The sequence below is a fragment of the Micromys minutus genome, assembly GCF_963924665.1.
Source record: "Micromys minutus genome assembly, chromosome: 1".
Taxonomy (NCBI): Eukaryota; Metazoa; Chordata; class Mammalia; order Rodentia; family Muridae; genus Micromys; species Micromys minutus.
In genome coordinates, this window is record NC_137969.1 from 123,233,669 (window position 1) to 123,246,219 (window position 12,551).

The 12,551-nt window shown below is 43.8% G+C and overlaps 1 protein-coding gene across 21 annotated transcripts in view; it reads left to right on the forward strand.

Annotated features, from left to right (window-relative positions):
- LIMCH1 (LIM and calponin homology domains 1) overlaps positions 1–12,551 on the forward strand; it is a 294,369-nt gene that overhangs the window by 212,796 nt on the left and 69,022 nt on the right. For 12 of the 21 annotated variants that reach the window (XM_080927843.1, XM_080927859.1, XM_080927858.1 and 9 more), the window contains exons 7-9: positions 4,174–4,369; positions 9,137–9,389; positions 10,273–10,533. In XM_080927843.1, coding sequence (XP_080783969.1) covers positions 4,174–4,369; positions 9,137–9,389; positions 10,273–10,533 — 710 coding nt within the window. Of the gene's footprint in view, positions 1–3,687; positions 3,833–4,173; positions 4,370–9,136; positions 9,390–10,272; positions 10,534–12,551 lie in introns of those variants that run through there. The other 9 variants (XM_080927848.1, XM_080927851.1, XM_080927852.1 and 6 more) reach the window with 4 other exon arrangements.

A 12,551-nucleotide genomic window follows, 5' to 3' on the forward strand; every position in this document is an offset into this window, starting at 1 on the left:
TGGCATTTCAAAAGAGAGTCCAGTATGTCTGTGTATGGCTCGGCACAGCACGGAGCTCGGGGCCTGTGCATTTCAGGAAGTGATGCTTGAGCAAGACAATGTGATGTCATGCAAAAGCAAGCAGCTGCTCTTCACTTTCAGCCAAAGCTTGCTGTGCTTGCCTGTTAGGGTCTTGGTGTGAATACGGTGATGCCAGCCATGCCCTTGCCTAAGCTCCCGCTCTGGACAGGAGTGGCATGGGGTGCCCATCCCATTCCTGTTCCTAGAGGTGAGAACATCAAAGGAAAAAAGGGACAAAGTGGGGTGGGATGACTGGCAAACAAATACAAGAGCAATAAATGCACAAAATACCCATCCCTCAACTCAGTGTCTCAATAACCTTTTTAGCAAGTAACTTATTGTAAGTAACCTTTGTCTGTTTATCTCTGGTCTTCCCTATCAGAACACAGGTTCCTACAGATACAATGTCTGTTGATTTATTTTTATGATGCTGTGTCCCCGGGGCTGGAACACTACTTAGAAGGTACTTGGGCAATATCAGAAGAATGAATTGCTTCCACAACCAGTGTGATGAGTGAGGAATTGGGCCATCGCACTGGGGGAGCTAAACCTCAGACATGTTGGAGCAGTGCTCAGCCACCCTGTAAATCACACAGCAAGGGGGGGAATGCTGAGCTGTCCAGAGAAGGCATCTGGAGTGCCTTAGACACTGTCAGTCAACCACAGGCCCTTGTTGGTTCTAGTTAATGCTCACAGAGGGACTAAGAAGAAGAGGGCTTAGTGAAAGATGCCTAGAGCTCTTCGAGGCTAGCAGCTGTTCATTCTCCTTAGGGATATCGTTTCACAGAGCTGTGAGCACTTACTACACTGACTTCCTGTCAGTCTATCCTGCCGACCCTTGAGAGCTCTGTGGAGGGACGGGAGCTACGGGGCTCCAAGATGAAAGGTGCAGACAAGTGCAGCCCATGAAGGTTTATATTTCAACCCTTCTCCAAAGCCTCACTTTATAGTACTCAAAGAAAGAAAGGACGGAAGGAAGGATGGAAGGAAGAAAGGAAGGAAGGGAGGAAGGAAGGAGAGGAGAGGACAGAAGGCACGGTGACTTAACTGAAACCAGTAAAATTGCAAGTCCAGGGGATAGCCACCTCATTTTTATTTTAGGCTAACACGTCAGCCTTCTGTTTTACCTGTAGGGTTGTAGGGTTCCTGGGAGGCCATCTTGGTGAGAGACGGCCACAGCGATCTGCTCTCCACTTTTCCAACTGTCCTTGCCACTAATTTCCCCACTGAGTATTCAATCTCACTACAGAGTCGTGAACAGGGTGAACTTTCTATTTTTTTTTCCCATGAGCATCAGGGAGAAGACTGCTGAAGTTCCAGGATGCTTCTCCATCACTTGAGATGTGGGGAAGACTGGGGCTGCAAGGGAAGCCTTTCTGATATTATTTTCTTGAAAATTCAGCTTTTCCATGTTTCACCAAGCAGCCGAAAACATGTCAAATCTAGCTGCAAGCAGTAGCCACACCACTGAGTGTCTCTTTGTGGGGCATCTAGGCCAGTGTGTGACAGGTGGTGTCTCTAACACCAATGTATAAATATCATATACTTTCTATCCGCATGCTTCACTGAAGAAACAGCAGCGAAAAGCATTGCTGATACCTTTTACAGTCATTATTAGGCATTGTTCTCTGTTCTGAACACATTCCATATATTTCATATTTAGTTGTCCCAGAAGCCCTGTTGGGTGGCTGTCATTGCCAAGTCCCATTTTATAGATGAAGACCAGTGAGGTGACATGAGCTGCCTAATGTTTGGCAAGATTTAAACCCAGTCATCATGGCTTCTGAAGCTAAGCTTTGAACCACATGACCCTAGCCTGCATTGCTCCGTGATATTTCTACTGCAGTGATTTAGTCATAAACAGCATTAACTCAGAGACATGACCCAGACTGACACCATGAACCATGCAAGGATCCAGGCAGCATCCAATCTTGTCAACCCCAGAGATGAACAGCGTCAGGTTTTATTTTTATGCATTTACCATTTACTGTGTGACCACAGTTAAAGTAACTCTCTGGTTCTTTTATTTTTCCCTATAAAATGGGGATATTGTTAACATGATATGCAAAATTGTTAACCAGATATATAGTAAGTGTTCAATAAAGGCTAACTTTGTATTTTTTTAGCCATTTGGTTGATGAGTAATTTAACAATAATAACTTCTGCTCCGAAAGAAGCTAAATTCGAGCTTCTGTCTAATTCAGTTCTATATTTTTCAATGAGTCATGAGTTCTTTTTTAACTTCTCAGGCCTAGATTGTGTTCTAGAATCTGGTTAACTTTTGACCTGCAAATAAATAACCTCAACTTCCATAACTGGCATTTCTGCCTTCCCCTAGTGCGGCAGGTCTGCACGGAGGGGTCCTGAGCCCTTTGGAGGCTGAAAGATCCTTTCACAGGGATCACATATCAGATATCCTGCATATCAGATATTTAGATTACACTCATTACAGTCACAGAACTACAAAGTAGCAATGAAATACTATTATGGTTGGGAGGAACTATGTTAAAGGGTGGGAGCATTTGGAAGGTTGAGAACCCCTGCTTTAGAGCATCATGTTGCTGAACTCACCCAGACATTTGACCACCTATTCTTCAGGGGCATTAATCAGCTGGGGATGGCAGGGTTGGTTTTCTTCCCAGTCCCGCCCCTGTCTTATTTCTTATTCCTTCCTCCTGGCGGCAAACCGGAGGTGCCTTGTGATTGTCACAATCATTTCAGCCCCCCTCCCCCCATTTTACTGAGATGGGAGAAAAATTGAAAGATGCTCCCCACCTTCTCTGGTTGCCAGAAGCAGCAGTAAAGATAGTTCCTGCGAGGGCACAGGAGGCACCTCGGACAGAACAGACCAGCTTCACAAACTGCAAACATGGAGAAGATTGATTTCTTCTTCTTCTTCTTTCTTCTTCTTCTTCTTCTTCTTCTTCTTCTTCTTCTTCTTCTTCTTCTTCTTCTTCTTCTTCTTCTTCTTCTTCTTCTTCTTCTTCTTCTTCTTCTTCTTCTTCTTCCTCTTCCTCCTCCTCCTCTTCTTCTCCTCCTCCTCCTTCTCTTCCTCCTCTTCCTCCGCCTCCTTCTTTCCATTGGGAATGGAGAGGGGACCTCCATGTGCATCCCAGGAGCAACATTCCAGTTTTGTCTGTGAGAGTTTACTCCTCTGCCAGTGTAATCCACTGTCTTGATTTCTAGTGACAGTCTCGGGGATATTAAGTGGAGGTTTATCTTTGAGTGACCGGAGTTATTTTTGTTTTCGTCAGCCCGGTCTATTGTACTGAACGCAAAGGCACTGGCGGGAACAAGGCTTTTATTATAACTCGAGGGTGAGGATGGCTTTGCCTGACCTTTCTTCTGCTGGAGTTTCAGTGTTTTAGTCTGTGCCGCTTGTGCTGGAAAGAATTTATAATCACGGGCTGTCAAAGACAGCCATTGTTCTCTCTGCTCTGAACATGTGGGTCAGCCACAAGTGCCTGCAGCTCCCCCAACGCCAGGAGCTGGCGGAGAGAGAGCATGCCTGGATTCTTCTGTGGCATCAGGAAAAGCATTTTGCATATTTTTCATTGCCCCCTCCCCTCCCCTTTAACTTTTGCCTCAGAAAGACAGCTCGCTTTCAGAAGAGGAATTTCCCTCCAAGGTAGCAGGAGGTAGAAGTATGCTGCTCCAGGATTTTACAGCCCTGGTTCCGCCTGTGTTTGCCAGATACCATCACCCGGGGCAGTGGCACTAACTGGGGACACGTCTGTCCCACAGAGATGTGCTTATGGACCCTGAAAGACAGGTCAAAGGTTTTGTCTTTGTTGTTAATGATCATTGCATTCTTGTGACTCCGAACTTTGTGATTCTCTGTATTCATCTACTTGAAAAAATATATAGGATGTGAGTTATTTGGGGATTTTTTTTTAAAGTCGTGTGTGCTATTCTAATTGAAAAGATGGAGCAGGAAAATGTTGAGGAGCTGAAAGTAATCACCGTTGGTGCTCATTAGTCTCTTAAGCTAACGGCTACAAACTTTCCCACACAGATGGTCCCTGTGCAAGTATCTTTGCAGACCACTGGAAGCCAGATAGGATATATATGCTGCGGTCATATCTGAAATTCTTTCGTTTTATTTTGGGACAGGAGACGGATGACATCGAGAGCCCAAAACGCAGCATCCGAGACAGTGGCTACATCGACTGCTGGGACTCCGAACGCAGCGACTCCCTCTCTCCTCCACGCCACGGCCGGGATGACTCCTTCGACAGCCTGGATTCTTTTGGCTCCCGATCCAGGCAGACACCTTCTCCAGATGTAGTTCTCAGGGGAAGCAGTGATGGTAAGGTTTGATCTTCACACACCCTACATCTTGGAAATTAATCATTAGCAGCAGTTTCAGGGTCAAGGTTAGAGAGCTGGGTACTTGAAGGCAAACTCTCTCTCCACCTGGCTGGAGCCCGGTAATTCTATAAACTTGTAGGGGGGAAAGTCTCTGGCTGTTGTTTTTCATGGCTTTCGGAATTTTGATTGGCTTTGCCAGGAGCTCATTTGAACACCGCCTCAGTGAGCTTATCTTCGGTTGGAAAACGTGTTACATCATTCTTCCCTGGGTCTCCCTGAATCAAGAGGCTGTGCAGACAGCCATTCACTCAGAAAGTGTGCTGAAGTTTATGTACTGTGGATACAAGGAAGGGAAACGTTTAGTGAGTAACACACTATGTTAGCAAAAATGGTACTGCTCCCCGGCGACAGCCCTAGGACCTGGGGCTGTGCCATTCTTAATTGGCACCTGTTTTATTAGTCAGTTGGATGCTTAGCACATCTGACTAGTAGGCTAGGTTGGTGCACATGGTCATGAATGCATAGTGTATACCCAGACTGCCTACTGGCCTCTAAGGCTGAATGTTTTATGCAAACCCTGTGGATTTGATATTACTTGCATGGAATGATCAATTACAGGAATGTGTGGTCCTGCAGCCTGCTGGGAGTTCAATGGTTGTTGGTAAGAGTGGCTCTCTTGTACCTTTGACTTTTCAGGAGGCAGGTGGCTTTGTCCCACATGTATAGACTTGCAGAAAGACAGCAAGGCTGCCTGGGAAATTCTTTTGATGCTATTATTTCTATTTTTACATATGTTGCTGTGATAGTTATGTTCTTAGACATTCTTCCACTGTCTGAGGTCAAGCTTATCTTTTGTGGCCACAGTGTTGCTTTCTGACATAAAATTCTTGTCGTGGTTTTGTTGTTGTTTATTTGTTTTTGCGAAGTACTAGAGATTGATCCTAGGGCCTTGTAAATTCTAGGTGAGTGCGGTGCCACTGAGCTGTGTCCTCGGCCTGTCAGCTCTAAGTCACTGCAGTACCTGAGTGTTTCACAGGTCCAGGTTCTAAGTTGGATACCCAGCACACAGTATCTTATTGAATTTTCAACATTGGCATCTAATCGAATCTTAATCCATCCTTGCTTGGAGCTGGGAGACATTCCTTGTCCTTGTTTTACAGATGTGCCTTCAGGAGTTTAAGTCTTTGTTCCAACATTTCTAAGTGACAAAAATCACTGAAGGTCTGGTAGTTTAGCTCTGTCAGCCTCAAGAAGTGTGGGGCCAAACTGGTTCTCTATTTCACCCACGGCTACTGTCTCTTTGCCCCGTAGAAGCTGGACTCTAGAGTCACTGAACAAATGTGTTTGCTCAGAATATACACTTTTCAGCAGACAGATTAGCCTCAGGGCCACATAGCATGTGACTCCCAAAGAATTCCATGGTACATTATGAGATGCTTAAAAAATATTTCTGAAATTTTATTTGACATCTTAAGTGCCACCCACAGCACCAGAAGTTAAAATACCAAGTTTGTGATCTAATTATGTTTTAACAAAACCCAAGTGTGGCTTTGCTTTCACAAAAAAAAAAAAAACCTCTCTCAACCAAACGATTTCACCCATATTGCTTACTTTAACTTAAAAAAAATAGGACCTGTCCACCTTTCCCACCCCCACCTCCAATAACTAGTTCTATAGAGATGCCTTAGTCTGTCCCTAGCTTTGAGGGGTTCAGAGTTTACATCACATCTTGAAGGGATTTGAGATGGTGATTAGTAATACCGAATTAAAATATCCCAAAGCATAGTTTAGTTGCAGCAATTAAGGCTGATAAACCAGAACCTACTTATAAATGCTTTCTCTGGCAGACAAACAATGTGGAATAAAGCCTTACCGGCCCCCTCGAAAAGTGTATCTTCCACACAAGTCTCAATCTGATAGCTTAAGGCTTATCTTTCTGTAAACTAATCAAGACCTACAGAAGCTTAAAAACAACACCACTATCACATTCCTTAATCTTTCTTTAAAAATTCAGTATAATTTTTTTGCCAAATACATAATTAATTATATAAGACTTTTCTGGTATGTTCTTTAAAAATAATGCCAATCAGTAAGAACGTTAGTTCTAATGAATGGTTCCACATTTGGAAGACTTATTTTTTTAAGTATGTCTTGAAATTTTTTGTCTCAAGACTCACAACCAAATTGAGGCAGCTTTAACATAACACTCTTTGCCTTTATATTGGGGTCCATTGGGAAGGCTTCAACTTGGTTATTATGAGTGGGTACCCATTGACCAGTTCAGAAAAGAGAAGCCACATTCAGAAGTGTCAGGATTCTGTGTGGTAGATACGGTTTCCTGGTAGGAAATCTGTAGACCCCTGGGCTTGCTTCAGACAGTTTATATTGCCAGTCAGGAACTCCTCCTTCAGCCTCTCTTAGCAACCTCCACAAAACTCCTGAACAAGAAATGCAACCTTGCATTCATGTTAGTTACATATCCTAAACAGGATCCTTTGAATTAATTCCATATCCCTGTATTTTATCAAAAAAAAAAAAAAAGATGTGTTACAAAATGGAAATGAAGAATAAGCAAAAGTAAAGGGCCAGAAGAAGATTAAAAAGTGTTTGTGACTTGGGAGTATTTGGCAAATAGGTGGAAAGACGGGGAGGTAGGAGAGGAGGTAGGGAAAGCCCAATGGCTCTAATTGCTTGTCGCCACGTGGAAAGGATGAGTGAGACGTTGATAAAATAATACTGTGTCCTGTGCTCTGTTGGGGTTTCCTAACTTTGAGCATTCAGAGAGAAGTCAACCTGGTGAATTTCCATGTCCACCAAATAAAGTGAAATCTAGCCTGAGAGTATGTAGACACACCGTGACAGCCTTTGACTGAGGTCTCATAACACTCGAGGGGCATGCAAGTGCTGTCTCTGGTGGGCCAGGGGAACCCGGAGTACAGGGACTTTAAACTCCCAGGGTCACGGAACTAGCAAGTGGTGGAACTGAAAAGCAGTCTTGGCTGTAAGTCCTGGAAGCTACCCATCACACAGATAAGCCATTATGCCATGGGATGTTGGCAAGTTAACATTTCTTAAAATGTCCATTGAGACAATCTTGAAGAGCTGTTCAGTAGAGAAAGGGGCTGTGTTTACATGTTAATGTAATTCGATAACCCGTTGGATGGTATGTTAGATCTTATACAGAACTACGGCTCCTACTCTAGGTTTTTAGGACTGAGGCATCCAAGGCCACTCTAACCATCACTGAGCCGACACAGTAGATGAAGAAGTTACCTATTCTCATTCACTTATCAACACGGGGTAGTATTTCCCCTCGTCAGGACATTTTAAGAAGACATTTTTCTCAGTGTTGTATGCTGACAGGGCAGAATTTGGGGTAGCTAGAGAGCAGGAGCCAGCTTCCCTAAACCAAGACTAATCATCTGTGGGCAAGGGAAGGACCACTCTGGCCCCTTGGAGCCCATTTCTATCTTTATAAAGAGAGGCTACTATCAAGAGGAGAAGCAGATCTATGCACTTGGCAAGGTGGAATGTTCGTTTACAGGCAACATTTTATTTTGACACTGATAGAATCACGTGTTAAGACTTGTAGGGAGGAAGCTAAGTAGTGAGCCAGACGCTAACACATCAGAAAATGGCCAGAATCTCAGGAGAGGGGCTGTAAGCAAGTGCCACGGATAATTCCTACTCTGAATATTTCCCGCACATTGAGCAAGTTGTTCACAGCTCATACTTTAGAGTCACAGTCTTAAATGTCACCATTAGGATCTGACATCCAGGGTAAATCCTTTCATTATGGTCTCGCAGAAGAGGACAGTCATGTGTGTGTTAGAGGCAAACGTAGGAAGCCACGGCTCTCGTCTGATGGAGCTGTTACAACACAAAGATTAGGCAGCATGTATTAAACACTAGGTGCCAGATAATGCGCCATGTTGGAATTATTGGGGCTGTTATCTAGGAACAAGGCTGAGGCTGACAGAGCTGGATTTCTTTGCAGAAAATAAACACTTTCAGCTGAACCATTTCCAGTATCCAAGTTTGAGATGCCCACTGACTACACTGGCATGGTTTAGAAGCTAGATGCTGGATAGCTCTTGTTTTCCAAACAAAGGGAAGAGAAAACTATGCATGGGGGAGGGGGTGCACATGATTCTGAGTTGGTATCTACAGCAGATCAAAGATTGTCCCAGATCAGGAACTGGGAAAACCCCACATAGAAGAAGATGTAACTTCTTGGAAGACCAACCCTTAGTGAAGCCCAACTGGTCACCTTTCTAAGTTCTGACATTCTCATCTGTCTCTGCTACTAGATTATAATTTACATCTTCACCATGTTCTGGACAACGTAAAGATACACAAAGACCAATAATTTCTAGTGCATGCTTGTCAGAATGTCTAGTTCAGAGGACTCTGGAAAGAGACCAATAAAATCCCCAATGGGGAACTGGTGAGATTTTTCTTTTGAATGGCCAAAGCCCAAAGTTTGTCTGGTAAACAGTTCTGTATCACAGTAATTCCTGGCACACTTAAACTTACCTCTATTTAAAAAAAAAAAAAAAAAAGTTATGCTTGTAGGTTTTTTTGGGTTTCATCACTGAAACCTGTGGTTTTCAATCCAGAGGAGGCTAATTTAGACTGATGTTTTCCAAGTTACTAGGTCAAGGTACAAATGCCAGAACACACCAGAGTTACCCTTGAGTCTATGACATGCCATTGGATGCTTCTGCCCCACACACTTTATCAGTATCCATGCTCTGTTCTGCAGGAAGAGGAAGCGATTCGGAATCTGACTTGCCGCACCGGAAGTTGCCCGATGTGAAGAAAGATGATATGTCTGCACGACGGACTTCTCACGGTGAGCCGAAATCAGCAGTGCCTTTTAACCAGTACCTCCCGAACAAAAGCAACCAGACGGCCTATGTCCCAGCCCCTCTGAGAAAGAAGAAGGCGGAGCGGGAGGAGTACAGGAAGAGCTGGAGCACCGCCACCTCCCCCCTGGGCGGGGAAAGGCCCTTCAGGTAAGAGTGAGGCTTCGGTTTTTGATGTACGGTTACGAAGGGATGTAAGTGGCCAATGCCTCCCAGAGAGCTTGTCCTAAAATGTTGATTTCATGAAGGTCCCTAGAGTCTTGCCTGGTGTGCAGTAGGTATCCAACAAATCCCTTGCTGAGGAATTGGTCCGCTGAGGCCAATTCTGTTGATTGTGGAAGACAGGAAACATGGCCCACTTTGGAGGCTGCCCAACTTGTGATCCTGTTATAGTGGGTGTACAAAGATTATACAAAAAGATTCTTAATGCACTTATATAGACAGCAAGCTCAGATAAGAGACACATGGAGAAAGCCTGAAGTCCAAATGTAGACAAGTGTCAGTATAAATACAAGCTGTGTTTTGTTTTTCTTATAGAGAAGGAAACTGTTCCCTCCATGTCTAAATTAATGTACATATTTATTCTGCAAATATTTATTGCATGTCTACTACATGCTAGGTGCTGTATTCAGGATTTAGGGGCCCAGTAGTAAGATACTAAGAAACAGGCCCTGTCTTTATAAGGACTTAATATTTCATTATTATTATTATCTATGATTTTCCCACTAAGGAAATGTTTCTTAAAATTTATATGTATTGATCAAAACTAATGAATTTTACCTTTACAGTGAAAAGGGATTTTTTTTTTTTTTTTTTTTTTTTTTTGCTTTCAAGTTTACAAGAGCCTTTGATCAGTATGGGGTGGAAACGCACTGTCGGAAATAGCTCCACTAAGTTGATCTGACCTTAGCAGCATCCTATCCTGTGCTGTGACTTAGGTTAAAAGCGTTATCAAAATGTCTCGGAAGTGATGTCTAGTCAGCTTCCCTGACCTGCCTGTTAGCTTGGTAAACCATGTTGTCCAACTCACTAGTTACCCTGAAACCATAGAGGAGGAGGAAGGAAGTGAAGCAGGGTCTCCCACTGAAGATGACCCCAGCAGCCAGAAGGGCCCTGATGGGAAGCGTGGTTGTGGGTTAGAAGCTCCTCCCAGCCATGGAGGACCCCCTCCTGAGGACAGTACTGCGGTACCAGCTGCTATTCCTGAAGACAGAGATGCTGTGGAAAGCCAAAAGCGCAGAAGGCTGGAGCAAGCTGGGATCAAGGTCGTCCCTGCAGCACAGCGCTTCGCCAGGTTAGCTGTGCTGGCCGCGGGCTCTCCTGGCTGGCCTTCTGCATGCCTGCAGGACTGGAGTCCGGCTAGCGAACTGGACTTCTCATGCTGTTAGCCCAGTTCCTGCGTGTCCTTCATATCAGTCTCCTCTGCTCTGGACTAGTAGAAATAGATACTCTGCCTTTGGGGCATGCCTCTGCTACGTCCATGCCTAGTTTAAATAGAGATGAAGTGTGAACTCCTCTCTGCTTCACTGGCCCCCATCCCTCCAGTCGGTTGTGTGGGCTGCAGGATTTACCTAGCAATAACATTTTATTCTCCTATTGCTTGTGTCTTGTTAACTTTCGTCCTACTCCTAAATGGCTCATTACTTCGTGGCCCTTCATTAGAATATATCCAACATCTTGAAATAGAGGAAGGGCAATCTGTTCAGCCACAATAACCGACTTACCCCCCCCCCTCAAAAAAAAAAAAAAAATCCATGCGTCTGCCTTCTCTTATGAAGTAGTAAGGACCGAATTTTTCGGTGTGCTTTCCAAAGCATAGCGGTTCAAAAGCAAAGACTGGAGCTGTGACCTCTCTCCACTGCTGCTAGTGAGCATACAGTGCTCCCGACTTCTTGAGCTGGGTGAGATGTGTTTTACCAAAGCAACAGATTTCTACAGGTCTACTGTTTTCTGGAGAGTTCTGAAAAGCTTGTTTCTCTTTTATGTAAGAACCACAGTGAGCCTCACAAATAACCTTGTAGGCAACACTCACATATCTGATTCCCAGAGCAGTTTGACACTTAAAATTTATTCCATACATGTTCCTTCTTTTTCATTTTAAAGGTCAAGAACACACTTATCTTGTGAGAGGAAGAAGAAAGGATGGGTGGTTGTATTAATTACTTTTCTTGGTGCTGTAAGAGAATATCTGACCTAAGCCACTCAAGGGAAGAGTGGTTTGTTTTTGCTCATGGTCTCGGGGGATATTAGTCCGTGATGTCATGGAAAGTGTGGCGGTGGGAGGGGTTTGGTCCTAGTGACAGGTGTGTGAAGCAGCAGGCTTTATTGTGCCAAGCAGTAGAGAATGGGATCCATAAGTCCATGCTACAGACCTCAAGGCTTGTTCCCAGTGACTCACCCTGGCCAATCTATCCCTTATCCCAAAGGTTCTAGAATCTTCCACGCAGGTCACTATCTGGAGATCAAATCAACAAACATATGAGCCAGTGGAGATTCTGTTTACATTCATACCATAGCAACGATAGTAAGTAACCTATAGAGCTGGTCAGAGCTGACATGGCAGCCAGATTCAGGTACTTTGTCCATAGCACTGCGTCTGATCCCACACGTGTATTTCTCTACGTGCCCCTTTCATGGCTACTCCCATGGTCTAAGTTCTTAACTGAAACATCCAAGGTTGTTTTATATATTTAATTGTAGGATAGCCTTTGTTAATTAAAAAAAAAACACCAAAAGAATCTATTTCTACCCCGTTTGTGATATCCCTACGCAAATATTTAATTTATGTACCCCAAACTGTAGGAATTCTGATGTTAAATCCTGCTCTTTCCCTGTATCCTTCAAGCATATTCTTATCCCAGAGACCAAGCTAGAAGCTGAATACAGAGATGAACAGCACCCTATCACATGTATCATTTTCCAACTTGTATGTCTCCCCTGTTCAAGTGCAGAGCACGGTGAGAAAATCACTAAGTTATCCAGATAAGAGCAAGAACACAGACAAATCACATTTCCATATCTTTGATGCACACACCTTTGCTTTTTATCATATCTGTAGAGGGTGAGCAAGGAGATACTGAGGACAACGTTGTGTGCAGGTTGGGTGTTCATTAAGCAACCTGTGCCACTCAGTAACTGGAAAGCATGTTTTATGATAAAACATTGAATTCTTTGATAACGATTCTCATTCAAAGCATAAACATTGAATCGTGGTTTAAAGGGTGGTTCTGGTATGAGATATATTTTGCTTCCATACATGTTTGCTGTTAACTGATTTAACTTTTATCTGTGTCATCCAAATTAAATGTGAAG